The 25,659-nt window shown below is 35.9% G+C and overlaps 1 protein-coding gene across 1 annotated transcript in view; it reads left to right on the forward strand.

Annotated features, from left to right (window-relative positions):
• The window catches only part of ABCA12 (ATP binding cassette subfamily A member 12), a 200,489-nt gene that overhangs the window by 171,064 nt on the left and 3,766 nt on the right, over positions 1 to 25,659 (forward strand). The window contains exons 39-51 of the mRNA XM_061148811.1: positions 2,420 to 2,525; positions 6,251 to 6,305; positions 6,870 to 7,047; positions 9,155 to 9,270; positions 10,378 to 10,537; positions 12,189 to 12,442; positions 14,458 to 14,662; positions 15,682 to 15,791; positions 16,331 to 16,472; positions 17,700 to 17,834; positions 19,853 to 19,956; positions 21,312 to 21,404; positions 22,725 to 22,830. Coding sequence (XP_061004794.1) covers positions 2,420 to 2,525; positions 6,251 to 6,305; positions 6,870 to 7,047; positions 9,155 to 9,270; positions 10,378 to 10,537; positions 12,189 to 12,442; positions 14,458 to 14,662; positions 15,682 to 15,791; positions 16,331 to 16,472; positions 17,700 to 17,834; positions 19,853 to 19,956; positions 21,312 to 21,404; positions 22,725 to 22,830 — 1,764 coding nt within the window. The remainder of the gene's footprint in view (positions 1 to 2,419; positions 2,526 to 6,250; positions 6,306 to 6,869; positions 7,048 to 9,154; positions 9,271 to 10,377; positions 10,538 to 12,188; positions 12,443 to 14,457; positions 14,663 to 15,681; positions 15,792 to 16,330; positions 16,473 to 17,699; positions 17,835 to 19,852; positions 19,957 to 21,311; positions 21,405 to 22,724; positions 22,831 to 25,659) is intronic.

A 25,659-nucleotide genomic window follows, 5' to 3' on the forward strand; every position in this document is an offset into this window, starting at 1 on the left:
CCCCTTGGTAATATTTTGTTAACTATACATTGATGTTTTAGGCATTTTTCCTTGTATATGTGTCATAGACATTGAGCTTTGCTTCTTGTGTGTTAATCACTCAGTCGTGTCCGACTCTTTCTGACCCTGTGGACTGTAGCACACCAGGCACCTCTGTCCATGGAATTCTCTAGGCAAGTGGGTAGCCATTCCCTTCTCCAGGGAATCTTCTTTATCCAGAGATCGAACCCAGGTCTCCTACACTGCAGGCAGATTCTTTGCTATCTGAGCCACCAGGCAATGCTTTTAAAGAACATGGACACTTAATAATTTGATGGATATAAACAATTCTGTTGGTGTTTTTCCTTCTAGACTATATCTATGCTTTGAATTTGAAACAAGCTAGAGTCACAGAATCAGACACATATGATTACCCATATGATCACAAGTAATCTTTAAATCTTGAATTGGTCATAACATATTTCTCATTTGTTAGTAAGAGACAAGTACAAACTTGTGGAAAGTGAAGAAACAAATACTCATTTAGTGACTCATAAACGAAGCACTCGTGTAACATTTTATACCAACTACCTATACGTCCCCGTAACATCCCTGAGAGATAGGTACTACTGAGTGTGCTTTAGCTGGCTTTTGTAAGGTCATATAGAATGTAAATAGGAGTGCCAGGGACTTGAATGCTCCCCCTTGTTTCTTTTCTTCCTCTCTCCACACATAAGAGTAAATATTCTTATATAAGGGAGTTCTAACATTAAATAATTTCTCTTTAAATCAGATTTGTAATTTCGAATTACTAACTGCCTTTCTTGATTGGAGGTATACCAATATTTTAAATATGGGCTTCCCTGGTGGCTCAGTGGTAAAGAGTCTGCCTGCCAGTGTCTGCCAGTGCAGGAGACATGGGTTTGATCCCTGGTTCAAGAAGATCCCCTGGAGAAGGAAATGGCAACCCTGGAAAATTCCATGGACACAGGAGCCTGGTGTCAGGGGTCAGGGAGAGTCCATGGGGTCAGGGATAGTCCATGGGGTCAGGGATAGCTGGACATGACTGAGCGAATAAGCAACAACAATATTTTAAATTGCTAAATATCCCTTTCCTTTTGACATAGAAGATAAAGTAACTCACTTTCTTTTGGGTTGTAACTAGGTATAAAAATTTAGTGGGGGTATTTCTTTTTTTTTTTTAGTTTTTTCCCTTTATTTATTTATTTATTTTTTTCAGTGGGTTTTGTCATACATTGATATGAATCAGCCATAGATTTACACGTATTCCCCATCCCGATCCCCCCTCCCACCTCCCTCTCCACCCGATTCCTCTGGGTCTTCCCAGTGCACCAGGCCCGAGCACTTGTCTCATGCATCCCACCTGGGCTGGTGATCTGTTTCACCATAGACAATATACATGCTGTTCTTTCGAAACATCCCACCCTCACCTTCTCCCACAGAGTTCAAAAGTCTGTTCTGTACTTCTGTGTCTCTTTTTCTGTTTTGCATATAGGGTTGTCATTACCATCTTTCTAAATCCCATATATATGTGTTAGTATGCTGTAATGTTCTTTATCTTTCTGGCTTACTTCACTCTGTATAATGGGCTCCAGTTTCATCCATCTCATTAGAACTGGTTCAAATGAATTCTTTTTAATGGCTGAGTAATATTCCATGGTGTATATGTACCACAGCTTCCTTATCCATTCATCTGCTGATGGGCATCTAGGTTGCTTCCATGTCCTGGCTATTATAAACAGTGCTGCGATGAACATTGTGGTGCACGTGTCTCTTTCAGATCTGGTTTCCTCGGTGTGTATGCCCAGAAGTGGGATTGCTGGGCCATATGGTAGTTCTATTTCCAGTTTTTTAAGAAATCTCCACACTGTTCTCCATAGCGGCTGTACTAGTTTGCATTCCCACCAACAGTGTAAGAGGGTTCCCTTTTCTCTAGTGGGGGTATTTCAAGGTTATCAATCTTGTTGCTAAGGACACAATGCTTGTATATGTATTAATATTTTATTTCTTTCTACAGCCTGGCCTATATGCCATTTGTTTTTATTATTATTATTATTAAGAGACAGATTATCTTAGTTCTAGTTCCAGAATCACCATAGACCAGTCATAGAGATGAAGATAATAATGACTTCTGTTTATTTCAAGCTTTACCTGTAGAGAAAGTCTAGGATAACTAATAACTTGGTGCTATCAAGTAGGAAAAAGTTGTTTTTATGATCTCCACCCATCTCTAGATTGGAAACTTAGAGTTCTGTGATCCGCACTCTGGTGGATGGTTCATAATCTGCCAAGATGAAATAAGTTACTGAGGAAACTAGTGCACTTATTTTAAATATAAATTATATAGTCTGTAAGATATAAAGACTGCCTAATTTATTTGAACACCATACTGATCTTGTCTTCTTTTGGGATGTTACAGGTATGGTATGATCCAGAAGGCTATCACTCCCTTCCAGCTTACCTCAACAGCCTGAATAATTTCCTCCTGCGAGTTAACATGTCAAAATACGATGCTGCCCGACATGGTAAAGTTATTTACATAGAAGCTCCTTGTATTGAATCTCTTGCTATTCTCCATGTGAAAATGTGCATTAGACCCCGTTTCCTCCCTGTGGCAGTTGTTTTATGGTATGTAAACCATAGATCTTTAAAAGGAGTTTAGAAGTAATACTACCACCAGATGGAACATTCTGGATAATCCCCTCAATTTCAAGTTAATTTAGCTTCTTTGTTTATCAAGTCAGGATAATAATGCTGACTTTATACGTATTTCTGTTCTCATACCTCGTAGCTATATCTCACAGGAAAGCATTTTATAGCTATTTACTTGTACATAGGCTAAAAAATAAAGTGATAGTGTTAATAAATATTATACACAAATCTAAATGTGAAATCAAAACTTTAGAAGTTCTACCAGAAACGAAGTGTTACCATTAATTGAGTATTTACCATAAGGACGCATGCTGTGTGTAAAATATTGCTAATACTTAGCACCCTCTTGTGATGAGTAGTATTGTTTCCTACTGTTATTTCTCTGGGAATCAGAAGTGGGATTTGAACCCAGGTTTGCTTGGCTCCTGCCGCTTCATTTTCCCAATATTTCTCTATACTCAACAAAGTCTACTTCTGGGGTTTCTCAAGAAGCTTCCGCATAGTCATTTTTTAAAAATATTTACTTCTTTATTTGGCTGCAGCAGGTCTTAGTTGCAGCACATGGGATCTGTTAGTTGCAGCATGTGGGATCTAGTTCTTTGACCAGGGATTGAACCTGGGCCCTTTGTATTGGGAACATGGAGTCTTAGCCAACTGGGCCACCAGAGAAGTCCCTTCCATATAGTTTTTTTAAAGGGTTTGGAATTCAAAAGAGGCTGATTTTTTTTTTCTAATTCAATTACTCTCCATTTCATCTTCTTAAGCCTTGCTCAGATTATTTTCCCATATAGATCCCCAAAATAATAATAAAGATGGAGAAAATAAAGTAACATATTTGCTTGTCAACAGCCTAATAAATAGGCTAACAGACTGTTTAAAAAAGAAATGCTGTTGTCTTCTCTTCTTTCACCTCCCTACTGTCAGGCATAATAGCATGTGCTGGGTGTTCTGGCAATTGTGGAAGTAAACTGTAGTCGAATACTCATTCTAGAGACAGAATCTTTCAGAGTCTTCATTTCTGAGAAAACAGTATTTTTCCCCACTGCTTTGACATTTTCCTAGCAGCAGGAACCATGAAGAAAATAACAAGTTTGATAGATAGTGCTTAGATCCAGAGCATCAATAAAGGGTGTAGTCAAAAGTGGTAAATTAAGTTAAATGATGAGTAAAGCCAGGTGAGTCTAGTGTAACCTGGTTTGAAATACTATTCAATGTTTGACTTTCACTAGGATGTCTTACTGAGAACAAAAGATGTTTGTTGCTGTGACAGTACAGGAACCATAGAAATGACTAGGAAGAAGCGTTGCAAAGGTATATAGGTAAGAAAAAGAGACAGTGCCACTTTGAAGAGTCAGCTTTTGAAACCTTTATTCAGGTTTCATTTATTATTCGTGTTCTTTACCAAGATGAAAACAGTCAGAATCGCCCTGGATCCTGGCAGGCTTGTAGTTCTAAGTTACAGAGTATAAAGAATTAAGAATTCTGGAACATAAACTTTATGTATTGACCCTAAAAGGAAATGTTTTTAATTAAAAAATAAGGCTTAGCTTGCATTACATGTGGAGACTGGTAGTAGTGTGCCTTCTATTTTTTTATTAACTTTTCTTATAGTCTTGTGAAAGTGGTAACTTTCTACCCTATCAGTAAGGAGCTTGTTTTCTTTCAAAGAAGAAAGCCATGTCACCGTAAAATACTTTTATTATATTGTAATGAGTATATGGGATATACCATAATAATGTTGTTTTTATAAATCAGTTCAAATAGCCTCCTGCCACCTCCCCCTACTACATGAGCTGTTTTAAGCCATCTTTGTTGGATTCTACATGAATTGAGATTTTGCCTTTAGTTCTAAAATTGATTCTCTGAATTTTAACATGCTAATAAAAACCTTTTAATTAGCTTTCCTTTGCAAGTCAATATCTGTTATATTCATGTGGTTCCCTCTAGTGGTTAATTTAACTTGAAAATTCTGTTTTCTTCCCCTAGAATGCAAATTTACTTGTTTTCAATAGCAAATGTTGTACAACCCAGCTCTTCTCCAAAAATATTGACACATTGTTCTCTCTACCCTAATGTTTATTCTTATTGCATTACTAGCATTGGTCAACGGGAAGTTACTCATTTTAGGCTTACAAGTGTAGAAACTACAGAAAATGTGTTATTTTTACTGTATATTACATATGGGGGGATAATTGAAATTTTGAGGTTTTATTAGAGTCAATCAGCATTCATCGACTACTCACTGTACTCAAGACTGTGGTAGTTGATAGAACCCACAGAAAAGATGGTAATATAGATTCCAAACTCTGATAACTTGATGCTGCTGCCAAAGATATAGAAAAAAATGTTTCAGCAGCATTTTTCATATTGGAGTAAATGTATTTGTAAAGATTTCTGTGGTGAAATAGAGTATTTCTTGATTCCAAAATATCAATATAAGTCAGGAATAAGAGACTTGCTCTTGTCTATATTATAATCCAGCAACAAGGTTTAAGTAGGTCCCAAGGAAAATTAATTCTCAGTAAAAGACAACCCATTAATTTGCACAAAAGAAAGGTGCTTTCCCCCAATGATTTAATTAAAATTATATGTCAAGTTGATTATTATTGCTGTTAGTTTCTTTGTTTTGCTTTAACTTTTATATATTTTCCTTCAATACAGAACAGTTGCAGATTTTAACCTCAAAACATGTCATAATCTACTTAGTAAAAATTATTAATTTAAGTTAATGGAAAGAATAGAGCTTTAGAATAATCTATATTTGGTACCATGAAAGGGTCTTAATATCTAATATAATGAACATATACTATATAAGCAGTAAGTGAGAAAGTTCATGCTCAGCTTTTGACTATACGGGAAAAAGTACATAGGAGATATCCTCACTCCTACCCCTACTGTTTCTAAAGTTACTCAGACAGCATAGGTGGGGTGGAAAGTGTCTGTTCTTTAGGAGATCCTCATGTAACTGGTCTCCCTTTGACTTGTTTCTTCAAATGTCATACATTTCTAGAGTGTTTTAATACAAACATACCTATTGACAGATGGAGAGAAGAAGCTGGAAAATAATAACTTAAATGTAGTAGATGGGAAGCATGCTATATAAAAAGTGTAAATTCCTGTCCCTTCCCCCCAAATTCCAAGCACAATGTGAAAAATGGTTTGGGTTTTTTTCTGTGTGCATTTGAGTGCCATCAGTTGTGTGGTATTGATGAGATTGGGGTTGGGGGGCAGAGGGAATCATTTCATTTTAAAAGATAATCACCAAAGTAAAATTCTTTTGCAAGTATTACATATTATTCGTGGAAAAATATTAGTATTCCTTTTTAAAAGTTTTATTGGAGTATACTTGATTTATAGTGCTATGTTAGTTTCAGGTGTTTGCAAAGTGAATCAGTTATACATATACATGTATCCACCCTCTTGGTTTTTTAAGATTCTTTTCCTATATAGGCCATTACAGAGTACTGAGTACAGTTCCCTGTCTGTGCTATGCAGTAGGTTCTTATTAGTTACCTATTTTATACAGTAGCATGTATAAAAATTAGTGTTTCTGATTAACTGAATACATACTAATGAAAAGAACTGTCTCCTCTTTAAGGTATCATCATGTATAGCCATCCTTATCCAGGAGTGCAAGATCAAGAACAAGCCACGTAAGCAGAAAGATCTGGCCTGACTCCTTTCTCCTTGGCATATTGAGAAGTGCTATAATTAGAAATCACAGTTGTATCTGAATGAATGTTAATCCAGAAGAGCTGGTAATATAAGTCACTGACTGGGATAAAAAGGCAGTTTCTGAAAGCGTGTAGAGTGAGGTTGTGAAGTAGAGCTTGTTGACTGTAGCTTCACAGAATCTACTGCTTTTATAGGTCAAGTGCATAAATGCTTCATCATTTCAACTTCCCTGCATAGCATTTAAGTATTGTATGATATCTATGCTCAAGATCTATGTATCTCTTGCATATACCCTGTAACCCTTGGAGACTCAGGTTTTTCTATCAAGTATCCCTAGTCGATTCAGATGCATTCAAGCTATTTATCCCAGGGTCATAGCCGAGTCATGTGGAAGATATTATCCGGCTGCCCTGTAGGAAGACTTATTTGTGTCACAGCCAACTCTTGTACTGTTTTGTTGATGGCTTTTTCCATGAATCTTCCTGAAAGGAAAAGAGTTCCCCAAACTTATGTGTGCTCTCCTCCCCTATTGCTCACTGCAGAATGAGCAGCTTGATCGATATTTTAGTGGCCCTTTCCATCCTGATGGGCTACTCTGTCACCACTGCCAGCTTTGTCACCTACGTTGTGCGGGAGCATCAGACAAAAGCCAAGCAGCTGCAACACATTTCAGGCATCAGTGTCACCTGCTACTGGGTAACCAACTTCATTTATGACATGGTGAGTCACTTGTGTCTTTGCAAGAAAGACAGGGCTGATTTGGATAGTTGTTGTTGTACAACTGCTAAGTCGTTCGTGTCTGATTTTTTTACAACCCCATGGACTGCAGCACAACAGACTTCCCCTCCTTCACTGTCTCCCAGAGTTTTCTCAAACTCATGTCCATTGAGTCCATGATGCCATCCAACCATCTCATCTTCTGTTGTCCCCTTCTCCTCCTCCCCTCAATCTTTCCCAGCATCAAAGTCTTTTCCAGTGAATCGGCTCTTCTCATCAAGTGGCCAAAGTATAGTAGCTTCATCTTCAGCATCAGTCCTTCCAACAAATATTCAGAGTTGATTTCATTTAGGGCTGACTGGTTTGATCGCCTTACAGTCCAAGGGACTGTCAAGAGTCTTCTCCAGCACCACAGTGCAAAAGATCAATTCTTCAGCGCTCAGCCTTTTTTATAGTCCAACTCTAGAAGACAGTTTTTTTTTTTTAAACAAGTTTACACTTTATTTCTCAGGCATCCTGCTGAAAGCTGCTGGAAATAGGGATCACAGCTTTGACAGAGGGCAGGGGTTGGGGAGACCAGTCTCCTCTGTCCATGGAATTTCCCAGGCAAGAATATTGGAGTGGGTTGCCATTTCCTTCTCCAAGATGACAGTTTTATGTTTGAGACTTACTTGTTTCAGTTTGTTCAGATTATTACCACAAAGACAGTAAATGAAAGAAAAAAATTTGCATCAGGCTTATATTCATCCAGTGGTTGGAAGAAAGAGAAATCTACCTGCCTTGCCCTTATCTCCATGGTCTGAGGACCTTGCATCAGATTCCCCAGGACATTTGCTAGAATGCAGGTCACTGGTCCTCACTCCAGACAATGTGATCTGTATCTTGGGAGTGGAACTTGGAAAATATGCTCCAACCCCTTCACCAGGTTATTTTAAGTATGTTGAAGTTTGAATTGAGAGAAATGGAAGCTTAAAGCAGAATAGTCTTGCCTAGTGGCAACATATAAACAAGCTTATAAAAATTTAATCAACTAATAGTGAAAGATCTGAAGTAATAGCCTCTGATGAATGACACATTAGAGAAGATTAATAGGGAAAATAAGGGATGAATTTCATTGATAACTCTCTTATTTGCATAAATTGGTCTCAAAGTTCAGATGGTTTTTCTTGACTCCAAATGTGCCAGCATTGACCAAATGCCTGGGATGGGTATGTATTTGCCTGGTAATTATGGCAAAATTGTCTGAGTTGCTATAAAGACCATTGGCTTGAAGGACTGAAGAGTAATTAACTGCCTATCCATTTGGTTAATGACTCCAGTGAGGTCTGAAATGCATTTGTTGTAGAAGTCAAATCTTAAAAAAAAACCAGTAATGAGTCCTGTTGACTTAATTGGAGCTTTAATGTGTCAAGAAAGCTTAAAGTGCACACTCCTATGAAGGGCTACTTACTACTCAGATTCTGTTATTATATTTCTGGTCCTCATTCCAATTTTAGGACCTTTTCCTCTCTAATTAAATTACCATCTCTTTCATTGTGTACATCTTGCCGCAAACTCCTCAGCATTTACTATTTCTCTTGCCAATGAAACACTGAATTCTTTGTTCATATCCCTGTGATTCCAAGAATGTGTAGTACCCACTGTCCTGCTGTTTTGCACAGAATGGCTCTGATAACCACAGAGTGGTTATCAGTCACACTGCTCACCAAGCCTTAGAAATCAGCCATCTGAGAGAGTTCCAGCATTCAAAATAAAATCAATACTTTGAGGACTGAATCTAATACCAAGATACCTGGCTGTCTTATCTTTTTCACGGAACCTCTGTCATCAAATGATCCCAAGTCTCAAAGTCTGGAGGCAGGAACGCCAGGGACTCGGAGTCTCTCTATAAAGATGGAGACTGACTTGACCTCTTATTGCAGGAGATGAATTCAAGAGTGAGATCAGTGTAAAATGAACTGAACATTACAAGCAACAAGAACATAGATAATAATTCATTTCTTGAAGTGTTTCTAGGTCATTTTGTTACAGTTTTAAACTAGATGGGCTATTGATTCAAAAAAAGAAAAAGCTTGCCATATGTTAAACGTTGTTTTGCATATTCCCGCAGGCCTTCTACTTGGTGCCCGTGGCGTTTTCAATTGGTGTCATTGCAATCTTCAAGTTACCTGCCTTCTACAGTGAAAACAACCTAAGCGCTGTATCTCTCCTACTTCTGCTGTTTGGGTAAGCTGTGGTGAAAGAAGAATTTATAGAATTAAATGCTCCTAGATGCAAACCTAAATCTCATTAGCTAATTTACAAATGTCTTGGGGTTTCATTAGCCATGAGTAATGATTAGCAATATATTACACTTGCTAGTCCATAGTTTGTAAAGTGTAATACTTGTGAAAATTAATGTTGTTATTAATAGTATACCTATTATTAATGAGCACTTACTGGGTGCCGAATGTCACACTTAACAATTTACATTCGTAATTTAATTTACAATGAATGGAGTCTTTAAAATGATCAGAAAAATGTATAGACGTGTGTGAATTTATGTATTAACAAATTGTGAGTATATATAAATATATATGATGTTAAAAAGTGAATATATTCATGTATATTTATTTTTATTATTATGGATGCCTAAGAACACAGACATAAAGTTGTTTCTGAATTAGGGTAATTAATACGAGTAGTACAGTTCAATATCAATACTTTAGTAGCAGTTCTTTTTGCCCTGAATGCATGAGTAGTATCCATTTAGTTAGCAATTTTAGCTGATGAAGGATCTGTCTCTAGTTTTACTTCTTTACCCCAAAGGTTACTCAAGAGTTTGCTCAAAACAGGACATGCAACTTCTAAGCATGCTCTGTCTTCTTAGCTAGCCAACAATGATGTCATTTTTTTCTCAACTTTAAATTATAATATATATATCTATTAAACTCATATTTCCATTCAAAAAAAAAATCTTGCCTGAGTGAGGTACCAGTATTGTATTGTTTAGTCACTCAGTCATGTCTGACTCTTCACAAGTAAAAATTAATCTGTGGTTGTAATGACTACTCAAGATTCCTTAAAAGTACACTTCATGATTTAGTCATATGGTGACATTGTAAAATACATAACATCTTTATTGTAGGGGTAAAAAAAAGTGTGTGCTTCCGATTTTTTTTTTTTTTTTTTTGGCTGTTGTTAAAAAGAGAGATAAAAAAGAGGTCTAATTACAAGGCTTGACGACTCATCCTAATGTTTATTTTCACTTTGGAACACCATCTAAGCTATTTATTTATTTAGTAAAAGAGTAATCATGGTATGATTTTAATTCTTAGTATTATTAATATAAAGGTATGCCACATTTTCTTGGATGTACTTGCTGGCTGGGTTCTTCCATGATACAGGAATGGCTTTCATCACTTACGTCTGCATCAACCTTTTTTTTGGCATCAATTCCATTGTTTCCCTGTCGGTGGTATACTTTCTTTCCAAGGAAAAGCCTAATGATACGGTAAGGTCCTTTATTAGTCTGCTAAACTTCAGTGATTGGATCAAATGCTTCAACATGTTCAAGATGGAAAGATTTTTTTGTATTTCGCATTCTCTGAATAGAATAGAGGAATTTCATTTGATTGTATTAAATGTAGTGGAGGGGAAACTATGGCCTTTAAAAATTCTTTTTTAGAATTTTTAATTTAATGTCTCTGGTAGTATGTATCTAGTTTAATGTCTCTGTATTTTCTGGTGAAACACAGGCATCATTTTATTGTAGAGCACCAAGCAAGGAGTCAGTCAGCTAAGGCTTGAAGGACATAAATTCCCCTAGTGGCTTTCAGAGAAGGGTTTTTATTAAAGACAGGGTGAGGGAGATGAGGTTGTGGGGTATGTGATCAGCTCATGGACATTCTTCTGATTGGTTGGTGGTCAGGTAATTGGGTTCAATCTCATCAGTCTTCCAGTTCCAGTCATCTGGGGTCTTTGTGCTTGTGGGCAGCTTATAAGTTAACTTCTACCACCTGGGGTTTCAGTATCTACAAAACAGCTCAAAGGATTTGGCTCCCTGATTGTATTTATGCAATGACAAAACTATTGACATTTTGATAGGGCTTGAGTAGGGGAATGGAGATATTCAGTCAGATACTTTGTATGGCAGTAGAGAAATCATGCAGCCAATCAGTCAGCTAAACTTCTTACTTATTAATAAATTGTTATGGTATGGTAGGGACAAAGACAACATGTCTTAGTTGTATGACTATGAGTTAAGATTCATTTGAACATCCATAGAGAAAAAACCCAACCCATTCCCTTTCAGTCATGTAGTGGAATCTACTTCTTTGTAAGCATCACTTTCCACTCATAGCTAACAATTATGATTAGTGAGGAGGGAAGCCCTAACAATGCTGGACAATTGAATGGAAAAGAATAAAGAGAAAATGAAGGAAGGAATAGACAAGCATACTCCAGGAGGAATAAGAAAATTCATGAGCTGCAAGTGGTTGGTCCCAAGTATGAATAGCATGAAAATGTGCCATTTGCTCCTCTTTGAGATAGATTGTTTCTCCTTCCATATCATTTTACCATTTTATTCCCTCTTCAAGTAGGAATTACCTTAGTTCCAAAACTTTACTAAATCCCTCTTTACTCAGGCATCTACCTATGTGTTAGTTGCTCAGTCGTGTACAACTCTTTGTGACCCCATGGACTGTAGCCCGCCAGGCTCCTCTCTCCATGGAATTCCCCAGGCAAGAATACTAGAGTGGATAGCCATTCCCTTCTCCAGGGGATCTTCCCAACCCAGGGGCTGAACCTGGGTCTCCCACATGCAGGCAGATTCTTTATCACCTGAGCCACCAGGGAAGCCCCACAGATACTCTATCAGACCCCAGTACCCTTGCTATTACTACACTCTGAAGTCCCCAGGGTTTGGCCTGATGCCTTAGACCATCTCAAAAATGTATATAATCCTTTTCTGCTTTTATTTTGGTAATAAATCTCCACCGTTTGGTTATAGTAAATGTTTATATGTAAATTCAGCATGTACTTGCAATAATTACCAATCTAGATAAGCTTCTCAAGTTTCAGTATTTATCTACATCTAGTTTCACATTTTCATCAATTTGTTGAAAACTTAACACTGAACTTTTTTTTTTCTCTTATTTCAGACTTTAGAACTTATTTCTGAAACCCTCAAGCGCATTTTCCTGATTTTCCCACAATTCTGTTTTGGCTATGGTTTGATCGAACTTTCTCAACAACAGTCGGTCCTAGACTTCTTAAAAGCATATGGAGTGGAGTATCCAAGTGAAACCTTTGAGATGGATAAACTAGGTGCAATGTTTGTGGCTTTAGTTTCTCAGGGAACCATGTTCTTTTTATTGCGACTTTTAATCAATGAGTGGCTAATAAATAAACTCAGGTAAATACAATGAAAACAGTGTTTGACATCCATGACAAAACTCAATGCAAAATGTTCAGAGAACGGTCAATAGTGTAAGCTTTTCCATTAGTGAAATGGAAATGTTTTGCTCAAAAAACTTTAAAAGTTGTAGCACAATTCACAATCTCTTTCATTCAGTAAATAGTTCTCAAGCCTTATTATGGTTCTGCAAGTATTGTAAAATGAAGTAGTAAAATTAAATTAGCCCAGTTGTTAGCCTAAAAGAGATCAAGATTCAGTGGTAGAGAGAAAACATGTACAGAAACATAAGATACAGTCTTTGAGTTGTGTTTAGAAGGATAGAAAGTAGAAGTGGGAAAAGAGAATTGTGTATGTAGATATTAGTAATATATTCATAAAAAGAAGACTGAGTAAAATGATGACAGAATCATAAATAAACATCATTGACCCAACAATTCTATTCCTAGGAATTTTCCCTACAGATATGCTAACAAATATGCAGAACTATGTATATATAAATTTATTCATCATAGTAACCATTCCTAATAGCAAAAGAATGGAAATAACTTAAATGTACTGTATTTGGGACTGGTTAAATAAATTATGTTCATAATTTATAAGTGAAACACTATGTAGCCATTAGAAAGAATGATGCAGTTCACTATGTAATATTTGGAATTACTTCTAATATTTGTTAAGTGAGAAATGCAAGTTTCAGAGCTACACATGAAGTATATTACCATTTGAGTTTTAAAAGGGAAATACATTTTTATGCATTTGTATGCATAAACTATTTCTAATTATGAATGCGTCTGCTAAAAAACTGTATGTATTTGAAGGAGACTTTTCACTAAATATTCTTTAGTACCATTTTAATTTTAATGAATGAAGTGCATGTATTACTTATTGGAAATTAAGATTTAAATTAATAAAAGAAAAGACAAAAACAAAGATAGAAAAATGGGGGGGCATATTTGAGAAATAAGTAATAAAATTTGATTAGAGCATAGACTAAATATAATGAAAGAGTAGGAGCTGAAGCATGGGGTTGAAAAATTATGGAGTATACTGATTGCTTGGTTAAAGAGTGATAGCTTGGACTTTACACAATAAACAAATATTAATAGTAGCACATTGAAGGTTTTTTAACAGAGACCAACAATCAAATGGTGCTTTAGGAGCTGTGATTTTGTGGAGGTAGTGCAGACTAGAAGGAAAGATTCAGAGACAATGGCGTGGTTTGAGGTTCCCTGATAAACCTAGTGAGAAAGAAAATGAAAGCCTATGATGGTAACAGAAACAGAAAATGATTAATAACTGGCTGTTTTTAAGGTATTTACAGTATTAGGATGCTGACTGCATTAGTGGATTTTAGAATGGGGAAGATTCAAAGAAAACATCACAATTGGAATCTCTAGGGATGTCATTAAAAGAAACAGGGACATTGGGAGGAAGACCTAAATTGACTTGTTGGTTTTGTGTTTTTGGTATTCAGTAGACAAGATACTGAAGTGGGTTTGAGATTTCTTAGAGTTTTCAGGACTGATAACCTTAATATATTGGCTAGGTCCTAGGCAAGACACTCATAGTAAAAAAAAAAAAAAAAAAAGACTATAGAATTACATTAGTGTTATTGATGACCAAAGAATAAATAGGACAAATTAAAAAAAAACAATGATCATTGATCATGGTCTTCTAAGTGTTGAGTCCTACTAATGACTCTGGTCTCTCTGTTAGGAGTAACTTTCAAACCCAAACTAAAGTTCCCGGTTACTGAAATTAAGATTCTGACTTGTAATAGGGAATCTGTAAGTATTTAAGTCATTGAAAGCAAAATCTGTTTCTCAAATATGATAACAAGTGTTATTATAAAGAACACCCATGCTAATTTTTAAGTTATTTAGCAAAATGCATAAAAAATTTAAAACAAACTTGGCACACTTTTGTGAAGTGAGAACCTTTAAAATGATGTCAAAACCGAGTTGGTGTCATTTCAAAATTATTGATGCCAAATCATCGGGTTCATTTTTTAGGCTCTTCTTTAGAAAATTTAGCTCTTCATCTGTTATTGAGACAATAGATGAAGATGAAGATGTGCAGGCTGAAAGATTTAGAGTTGAGAAAGGTGCAAATAATTATGACCTGGTCCAACTCCATCGTCTCACAAAGACTTACCAACTTATCCACAAAAAGATTATAGCTGTAAACAACATCAGCATTGGGATACCTGCTGGGGAGGTAAGGAACAATGTTTTGTTTCTAACAATCCTTTATATGGAGGAGGAAATGGCAACCCACTCCAGTATTCTTGCCTGGAAAATTCCATGGACAGAGGAGCCTGGCAGGCTGCAGTCCATGGGGGTCGCAAAAGAGTTGGATATGACTGAGCATGCAGGCATGCATGCATCCTTTATGTTGACATGGTAAGTGACAAAAATTTTGTCTTTCCTTAATTTTTTTCTAGAAATATGAAGTCAGTCTTTGAATATTTTGATGAATTCTATATATATATAATTTACATGTGTCTGTGTGATACTTATCCTGTAACCTTCCCCTCTTGGCAGGGAGGACTCACCGTATCCTGACCCCCTTCCCAAGTTAGTATCCTTCTTGAATGGACTTTCAGTCAAGAAGTCTGTTCAGGGAGCTCTTTTCAACTCTTAGTTTTTAGGCCTCTTCAAAAGACAGCATATAGAAGTCAGTTGTCAGAACTGAGGTCCTAGAATTGCATTCATATTCATATTATTGCTGTGTTCATAGCAGCAATAGTAAGACAGCTTTGAAAGCAGAAAGAGAATGTGGGTATTTCCGTTTTTGCCGAGGCGGGCTGCAAACTAAACGCATCAAATTTATTCAATCGGATAAAGAGATTATTTCTTCAGTTACTTATTTAGTAAAGTTGTGATTTTCTGTGAATAATTTTAAATTTGTAAATGCAGTTACTTTGTCAGGTTAGCACATCTGCCTTATTGGATATTCTATCATGTCACACAGAGGCATGCTAGAGTATAATATGTAAAAACAAGTCCTAGGTATATACACAAATATTCAGATGGTTAAAGGAGAAAAAGATACTTAAGTACCCATTTGTTTTAAAAGTGAAAGCTTTATCCAATGCCAACAAAGCACTGCAATATCCAGTGATTTATTTTTCTTGATAATTTATTTCACCAAAGGAAAGGAAGAAAAGAGATATAATAGAAACGTGTCTTTGGTTTGAATTAGTTTACATCTTTTTTTTTTCTCCCTCAAACCAGTGCTTTGGACTTCTTGGGGTGAATGGAGCAGGAAAAACCACCATCTTCAAGATGCTGACTGGAGACATAATTCCTACAAGTGGAAACATTCTGATCAGAAATAAGACTGGGTATGAAAAACAATTGCTTCAAATTACCAAACAAAATGTAATTAAATGAGAAAAATAATTAAAGTGAACTTTTGATGTTATTTTGTGGTTATATTATGAAATCCTTAGGAAAAAACCAGCTACTCAAGTGAGTGGAAATTTTTAAATTTTTCAGTGTGACTATGATGGTGGGATCATTTTACGTCTTTTTACAACTCACCAATTGCCACAACCCAAACAGAACTACCCTCTCAACATCTGAGGGGCTTCCCAGGTGGCGCTAGTGGTAAAGAACCCACCTGCCAAAGCAGGTAGACGTAACAGGTGTGGATTCGATCCCTGAGTTGTAAAGATACCCTGGAGGAGAGAACAGCAAGCCACTCCAGTATTCTTGCCTGGAAAACCCCATGGACAGAGGAGTCTGGCAGGCTGCAGTCCATAGGATCGCATGAAGTCAGACACAACTGCAGTGACTTAGCATGCACACATACCCAGCGTCTGAGGGCTAGGAGGGAAACATCTTTAGAAAGTCATTCATGTTTTTGATGCTTTTTATTCAGGTCTCTGGCTCACATTAACTCTAACAGCTCATTAATTGGCTACTGTCCTCAGGAAGATGCTTTGGATGACCTGGTAACCATAGAAGAACATTTATATTTCTATGCTAGAATACATGGAATTCCAGAAAAAGATATTAAAGAAGTGAGTATAAATGTGAAGAACTAGTTTATTTGAAAACCATTTTTGTTTATGCTTCCCATCCACCCACCCTCAAGACCAAGTTGATATCTGGAAAACTATGACAATTTTCTCCTGACAGTGATAATGGAGGCAGTATTAGCTTGATATTATATATATATATATATATCATAAACGCACCTATGAACTCAGCTTTAGAAACATCTTGGCCCGTATTTATTCCATTATCTTTTAAAAACTGTAGAATAAAGAATGAGATTTGCCTTAGGCTCTGGACTGAGCCTTGGTTGGTGAATGCTTATATATCTTTTAGTGTTCATATAACCATTGAAACTTGGAACTACCTACAAAATGGGCTTCCCAAGTGGCTTGTGGTAAAGAATCCGCCTACCAGTGCAGGAGAAACAGAAGATGTAGGTTAGATCCCTGGGTTGAGAAGATCCCCTAGAGGATAGAATGACAACCGACTCCAGTATTCTTTCCTGGAGAATCTCATGGGCAGAGGAGCCTGGTGGGTCCATAGGGTATCAGAGAGTTGGACACAACTGAGTGTCCGACTGAGCATGCACAAAATGCCCAAGTGAAATTGAATAGGTTACAATTTGGTTTTTGAAATGTGCTTTTGTACCTCACTGCAATTATTTGCCTTTTTAATGGAAGGACTAATCTTTTGGGCAGTTTTCTCTATTTTTGCAACCCTCGGGGACTACTTAAATCCTCCTAGGATTCCACTATTTGCCAGAGCTATTTAACTACTTAAATAGCCACAAGACCCAAGATTCCTAAGTTAATACACTACAGTTTTGATACTGGGTCATTTTTAAATAGACCTAAAGCCTTTGTGACAGCTCACCCCACAGTAAGAAAAAAGATGAAACAGTGATGACAATCAATAAGAAACCTGCCTTGTAAAGGGATGGATTCTGTTTTAGCTCTTTGAAGCTTAAAAGTAAATCCTGTGTCAATACAGCAGAAAGAACCATTGTAAACACATACACACATACACGCACATGTATTGGGGGGACAAGAAATCCTGTTTATGAATGAGCCTCCACAGAATTGCATTTATCTCTAAATGAACTATTCATCTTTAAGTGAACCTTTGAAAATAAAACTAAAATATGTATTTCTCCATTATAAAACTTTCTGTTCACAAGTAGCTCTTTTCCCATTTAATGCTTTAAGGGTTTTGGTGAGGGAAAATCAACAAGTCCTTTTTTCCACCCACAGACTGTTCAAAAACTCCTTGGGAGACTTCACCTGCTGCCCTACAAGGACAAAGTTACCTCTATGTGTAGTTACGGCACAAAAAGAAAATTGTCTACTGCACTGGCCTTGATAGGGAAACCTTCCATTCTGTTGCTGGTAAGAGGATCATTATGAAAAAGGCTACTGCCCATTTAGAATCACATATTCAATTGTGTATATAACATTTCATTATCATTATTGCAATAAGCACTTACTGAGGTCTCATTAGGGGCTGCCCTGGTAGCTCATCTGGTGAAGAATCCACCTGCAATGCAGGAGACTGCTACTCGATTCCTGGATTGGGAATCACTATGCTGGTTATTTTGTAAAGCACTTCACATATACTGTCTCATTAAGGAAATTTATACCAGGCAATTTGTTGCCATAATAATATGCCCTCAAAAATATTTTTTGTCTGAAGCTATGGCTCAGGTAATTTCAGAGGAAACATAGGAATAGGAAGTAGCTGAAATAAATTCAGGATGTTCAGATGAGTATGTAAAACTATGACAGAATTTGATTCCCAGTTATTGACGAAATCAGTTGTATTGGTAACTGGTCAGGTGAATTAACACATTTTCCAACTTCTACTAAAAAGGAAATATACGATTTAGGACAATGTGTTGTGCTAAAATGTTATCTCCTTGTTGCTTAAAAACATGAGTTACCTAGCTTGAGATGCAATCTTGAAAATATGCCATTCTATTTTACCTGAATTTTTTGAAAGCAAGAAATACATGTCATGTTAATATTTTGATTAAAATCTGAAAAATTAAATTGATCACCTGGAAATATAAGTTACCCTAGGGGTGACATAGCATTCTGTTCCCCAAGCCAAACCTTGTGAAGTGTTTATTTCAGAGAAATAAGCTGCCCTTATTCTGGAAGAGCCCCTTCATTCAGGGACTTCCAAAACTTCAAAAGAGGCTTAACTATGCAATAAAATCACCAGTTATAAATCACCACATTATTTCAGGGATTAAGTAATATAGAAGATCAAATCATTTAAACTGCCCAGTTAGAGTAATGCATAAGGCCTCTCTTTATAATACCGGAAGCATATAATGCATTATGTTCCTGCCAATCGACATTTATAATGGAATTCTATTGTATAAGTGTCCCTTAAATTGAAGAAAACAATCCTTAGGCACCTCTATGAGATAATAGATGTAAAGTGCTTTAAAATGTTAAAAAGCTCTATGCAAATATTATGCGTTAATGAGCTAAATTGAAATCAGACCATGAGAGAAAGATACTATATATTTTTTATATATATTTACTATATATGCCATTGTCTTCAAAAGTAGGAACAGTGACAATATAATCTTTACTGTTTCCCCAAACTAATACTCATTTCTTTCTCTTAATTTCAAATTAACCCCTTGCTATAAAAATAAACCTCTGTTGATCCTATCTGCATACTTTCCATTTCAGACATATATTTTTAATTTTTACTTAATCTTGACCTACAGTTTGATTTTTTTAATCGTCTGTCAAGATCTATTATTGCTTGTTTAGCTTCTCCATTGCTACATTTCTAAGTTTATGCCTGAATAATTTTTCAAAATGTCATTTATTTTAAAATGTAATTTATATCTTTCTATTTGGCATTTTCTGCAAATCTTGCTTTTATTTCCCCCAGGAGTATTAAATTTCAATTAATAACATAAAACTGAAAATACACCTCAATCATATTAACAAAAAAATTGCATTCTCTGTGCTTCACATGGCATATTATCTATCACTCATAGGCACAATTCTACCATCAGGACCAAGGCAGCAATCTTGTTGATGTAGCTTCAGATATATATGTGATGATATAGTATTAAATATCAAAACTCTGGCTTTGTCAGTAATTGAAGCAGATTTTTTTCCAAGAAATATAAGAGACATGTGTAAAGTAACAGAGTGTCAACTTCACTGAGGCGCTTTTTTAAACAGATTGACAATTTAAAATGATTAATTTTGAGCTTTTTGACAGCAGCAGAAAGAAGCCCATTAAGTATAAAACAAGTTAGTCACAGGACCTCGAAAAGTGATTTCTGTTCTAGGCAAGTGAGATGCAATGATTCATGTAAAGAACCTCATCAAAATTTAATTAATTTGATAAATTCTTCTTGTAACTTTCTATTAAGGATGAACCAAGCTCTGGAATGGATCCTAAGTCAAAACGGCACCTCTGGAAGATCATTTCAGAAGAAGTCCAGAATAAATGTTCCGTCATCCTCACTTCTCATAGGTAAATTGGGTGTGGAACTTTAGAGTCAGATGACAAATGAGGGGACATAATCCTGTGTAACATATACTGAGAGTGAATTCTGCAATTGGATTAAAGTATTTTATGTTCATAGTCAAAAGAGCAAGTCAAGAGGATTTCCTGGTGAGATCCCAGCTATTGCGGTTGGACAGGGCCTAGCACTCTATTAAAAAATAAAATTTCCATAACTTTTGACCCTCTTAACTCAATCATTCCTCCCTATTGCCTATCACATAAAATTTAGCAAGTTTTGGCTTAGTGTGCAAGGCCTTTTATTATCCAACCTCGTCTAACTTTCTGGTCTTTTCTTCCAGTCAATCAATCTGAGTGATTCATGGTTCCACATACACTCCCTCCTGCCCTTTCCTATCACCATGTCCTATCTTTGCTGTGCTTTCTACTAGAGTTGGTCTTTACACAAAATCTTTCCAAATTCTAATCTTACTAATCCTTTAAGAACTAGTCCACATGCCCCCTCCATGAAGTAGACCCTTCCAATCAACTAAGTAAAAAAGCTACTAAAGCTTTTTATCTATGCCTTTCTTATAAGATTGGCCTTGTATTAAGTTTATCCTTTCATTATAATGATCATATAGTTAGAAAAAGAACTAGATATGTTTAGAACTAAGACTTATTTATATCCTATATACTAACCTTGCCCCCAACCACAGTATATGTTCTGAAGCCAATCACTGATTTTCCATTAACTTTTGTGTTTAAGTGGACCTAAGATCTCAAGATGATACCTAAGATCTCCTCCAGTATCATAGTCCATGAAGTCAGAATTATATAATCAAGTACAGGTTAACTGGTTATAAATACAAAAACATAAAAGCTAACTGAGGGACTTCCCTGGTGGCCCAGTGGTTAAGACTCTGTGCTTCCATTGCAGGGGGCACAGGTTTGCTCTCTGGTCAGGGAACTAAGATCTTGCATGCTGTAGGGTGTGACCAAAAAAAAAAAAAAAAAAAGTTATCTGAATATTGAGTATAAGGCATGATGAAAACAACTTAGTATTATTTTGGAAATATTTCGTACGAAATGTAGGTCTTAATTCAAAGCTTGAAAGAGCTTGAAAGAAATACTGTTTGATAGAGCAGCAATCCAGGTGAGCAAGATGGCCTCAAGTTTGAAAAGAAACAGTAATAAACCCTATGCAAAGACATTTACATTATATGTTAAAAGATTTTTTTGTTCTTCAAAGGAAAAGACAGTTTAAGGGACTCAAATATTCAAACAGTATTTCTAAGGTGCCATAAAGAAAAGAGTTAAACTTATGCTTATGAACTTAAGCCAATTTTCTGTGCCCAGAATGCTGACATGATTCTGCCTTTCAGCATGGAAGAATGTGAGGCTCTCTGTACAAGGTTGGCCATTATGGTGAATGGAAGGTTCCAATGTATTGGATCACTGCAGCACATTAAGAGCAGGTAAAGAACAAATGCATTGTTTAACACACGCTGTAGAGTAATCGATCTACCAGTGCTATACTTGCCTTCAAAGATTATCTCAGCAGCCTATCCTACAATGCGTAGTAAAACTGGAATGGAGAAGCTAACCATTGATTCACTTTGAAGTTAAATAACAGTACTGAGGATTGAATATTTTTTAATTAATAACCCCCAAACCTAGAAGGCCTAAAAGCTAATAATAATGATAATATAATAATGATATGATTATTATTCCCCAACCAAAATACTCTCAGGAAGTAGTTTCAAGAGTTAACTCTGTAACAAATTAGATCTTGACAAGTACATGAAGGCAGTGATTTTTGTCTAGTATGTTCATTTGTCATTTGCATAGGCTTTCAGTAAGCTATTTAACATTTTTACTACATTTAAAATCTTTTAACCAAAATACATTGGGGAGGTGTACATGAATATCATGCTATCAAATTAAAATTAAATTAATATATTTGCCAGAGTACATATGCATGTTAATCTTCAAACACCATGACATTCCTTTATATCTTTATCTGTACAACAGCTTGACTTTCTTACAAAACAAAGTTGATCAAGATATGAAAAAAGGATGAAAAAGAACTTACATGTTATTCTCAGAGAGTCTGCCGCGACTTGTTTACAAACACTACTTTTGATGCAAAAGTATAAAGTATAAAAGTTAGCAGTTATATTGGTTTATTATTTATTTTTAAAACTCCAATGATTTTAATCTTTACAGTTGATACCAAATCTTCAATAATTTGGCTCTCAAGACCTTCTTTGATTTAAATTAGAAAGTATTTAGCCCCAAAATTGACATCAATTCCTGGTGGCTTAGATGGTAGAGAATGTGCCTGCAGTGTAGAAGACCCAGGTTCGATCCCTGGGTTGGGAGGATCCCCTGGAGAACAGAATGGCTACCCACTCTAGTATTCTTGCCTGGAGAATTCTATGGACAGAGAAGCCTGATGGCCTACAGTTCATGGGGTCACAAAGAGTCAGACACAACTGAAGGACAGAAGACACACTAGTTCATGGATGGCAAAGAAAGCCAAGACTTCATGTTTTATTTCTAATGCAGCTTTTGTCCAAAGGATCTGACTTTATATACTGGTAGAAAGAAAAAGTCATGGCAGTGCACTATTTCCAGTTTGCAACGTGCCCTGAACTTTTTATTGCAAAGTGATAGTACTTTGTGTAGGAAAAGGGCCTGTAATGGTCAGCTTGGGTCCTGTCTCATTATCTAGAATTCCAGAAGAGCTATTTCAGCAAAACATAACTCATATTGTGTTCTGCACTTCTTTCTAGGTTTGGGCGAGGATTTACTGTTAAGGTTCACGTGAAGAATGCCAGAGTGAGCATGGAGGCCCTCACGAGGTTCATGCAACTGCACTTTCCAAAAACATACTTAAAAGTAAGTAGGAGATTGGCTGGTTTTGATAGTTGTAATAGGGTAGTGGATGTTTGTTGTTTTCAAGTTGACAATACCTTTATTATTCATCTTAATATATTTATTTATTAGTTCAAGATGGTTAAGATATTCTGAAGTATACTTAGTATGAACAAATAAAATCTTCAAATTAAGTTATATATTTTTGTAGCTGCTTAAGAGTGTCATAATCCTTTTATATACCATTATTTCTTCCTCACAAAGGCTTTATGACCATATTGTATTAGTTTTCAGGTTGGATTGTATACTTAAGTAGTTTATTGGTTATATATGTTAGAGAAGTGAGGGATGACAGATACATATGACCAAGGGCTTTTCTTCTTAGAAAAAAAAAAAAATTACAGAGTTCCTGTCTGTATGTCACAGCTAGAAGAGATTATCTCCTTTGCTTTCCTCATTTGAAAAATAAGCCCACAAAATTTTGAGGAGAACTGCTTGGAAATCAAGTGCTTCAATCACATACTACCTGAAATATCACTCAATTAATTTCATCTTACATATATGTATTAACAGAATGGGCACACACAAATGTATACACATAAATCTCATATAATACACATTTAAATGCACTTGGCAAAAAAGTTATCATTATATCATCTTTGATGTGCAGGTAATTTGTACAAGATGATTATAGCAAATAATTATTTTAAAACGAAAATCAGGTGTGGAATGATGAAAAGAAATTATAAGACTTGGACTGAGATCCAGCTCTACCTATGTGATTCCAGCAAGAGATTTAAAGTCTCTGAGCCTCATATTCATATTTTATAAATACTGTTGACATCTTCTTCACAAGACTGGTGTGAGAACGAAATGATAAAATGTCCACAAAGATGCTTCATGAACTGTCAGGCACCATATTAACATAAAGTGATTCTGGAAAGCAAAATAGAGAGCATTTTTAAAAACAATTCTTTTACCTCTACAAAATACTTTTGCCTCAACCTCTGAAACCTAAACTAAGTTATCCAGGAAGAAATAGCTTTTACAATTCTTATCAAAGACCATTTTCTATGATCTAAATTAAAATCAAAATAAAAGAATGCCTTATTTTTGCACAAATCGCATTGGTCATAGTGTTTTTCTTTCAGTGAACTTGAGATTGTATTTGTCCTGGTCTGTTCCTCATGGGACGAGAGCTTACAAGACAAGTGCAGTGATGATAAAAATTTGATGTCTTCCTGTGTAGACCATTCTTTACAAGTACATGATGGTTTCCAGATCTCTAAAAGGGAGATAGCAAAACAATAATTTGAAAGTAAAAATAAGTAAGATGGCCTGACTGCAGTGACAGGTGTGATGTAAACACAAATCCATGGGAGGGACTAGACAGTAAGCAAAGATGTGAGAAGAGGAGTTTCCAGTAATAATCTTGATCTGACCCACAAGGGTTACAGGGGTTGATTATGGAGTAAAAAAACATCCTAACCAAACTAGTATTTAGGAAAGATTATTCTAGCTACTTTGTGCTGGAACATATGAGTGTATATGGTTTCTAGGCTTCTGAAGAGGCTCTTGCAATAACTCAGATATGGAATGATAAGCATCAAGTTAATAATATTGATGGTGCACATAGAGAGGAATGGTTACATTTGAGAGTAAAAATAAATGGAAAAATAAAGGAAAATAAATGGGACATGATAACTGATAAAATATTCAGAAAAGCAAGATGTTAAAGATACTCCAAGGAAATAAGAATAGAGTACTAAGTTGATGGTAATACTATGGACTAAATAAATTGAAAGGATTTTTAGAGTTAAGAAAGAATGTGGCATTATTTGAATGAGATTTCTCCTAGACAATGCTTTTGAAATCTTCCAACTTTAGCCAATATAAATTGAACAACTAATCCGTAGCCTTTTAGAACAATTCTAGCATTAAAAAAAAAAAGACATTTCTAAAAGTTATCTCTGAAAAAGCTTATGTGAACTTATTGTAATCTGACATTAGCAATATCATTCCACAATATTTTTTCTATGCAACATTATAGTCACTTTCTAGGTACACATGAATGTAGAATGTTTTGAAATTTTTATTCGCTTTTTAATTTGTTTTCTCTCAGACATTCACAAGACTTATCTCTCTTCAAAAGCCGTTAGTTTCCAAGCATACACATTATTTTTCCAGTTGAGCTATTTCAAATCCTAAAAGATGATGCTGTGAAAGTGCTGCACTCAATATGCCAGCGAATCTAGAATACTCAGCAGTAGTCACAGGACTGGAAAAGATCAGATTTCATTCCAATTCCAAAGAAAGACAATGTCAAAGAATGCTCAAACTACTGCATAATTGCACTCATCTCACATGCTAGCAAAATAATGCTCAAAATTCTCCAAGCCATGCTTCAACAGTACATGAACCATGAACTTCCAGATGTTCAAGCTGGATTTAGAAAAGGCAGAGGAACCAGAGATCAAATTGCCAACATCTGCTGCATCATCAAAAAAGCAAGAGCATTCCAGAAAAACATCTACCTTTGCTTTATTGACTACGCCAAAGCCTTTGACTGTGTGGATCACAACAAACTCTTAAATTCTTAAAGAGATGGGAATACCAGACCACCTGACCTGTCTCCTGAGAAATCTGTATGCATGTCAAGAAGCAACAGTTAGAACTGTACATGGAACAACAGACTGGTTCCAAATTGGGAAAGAAGTATGTCAAAGCTGTATACTCTCACCCTGCTTATTTAACTTATATGCAGAGTACATCGTGCAAAATGTCAGACTGGATGAAACACAAGCTGGAATCAAGATTGCCAGGAGAAATATCAATAACCTCAAATATGCAGAT

This window comes from Dama dama, chromosome 8, assembly GCF_033118175.1.
Source record: "Dama dama isolate Ldn47 chromosome 8, ASM3311817v1, whole genome shotgun sequence".
Taxonomy (NCBI): Eukaryota; Metazoa; Chordata; class Mammalia; order Artiodactyla; family Cervidae; genus Dama; species Dama dama.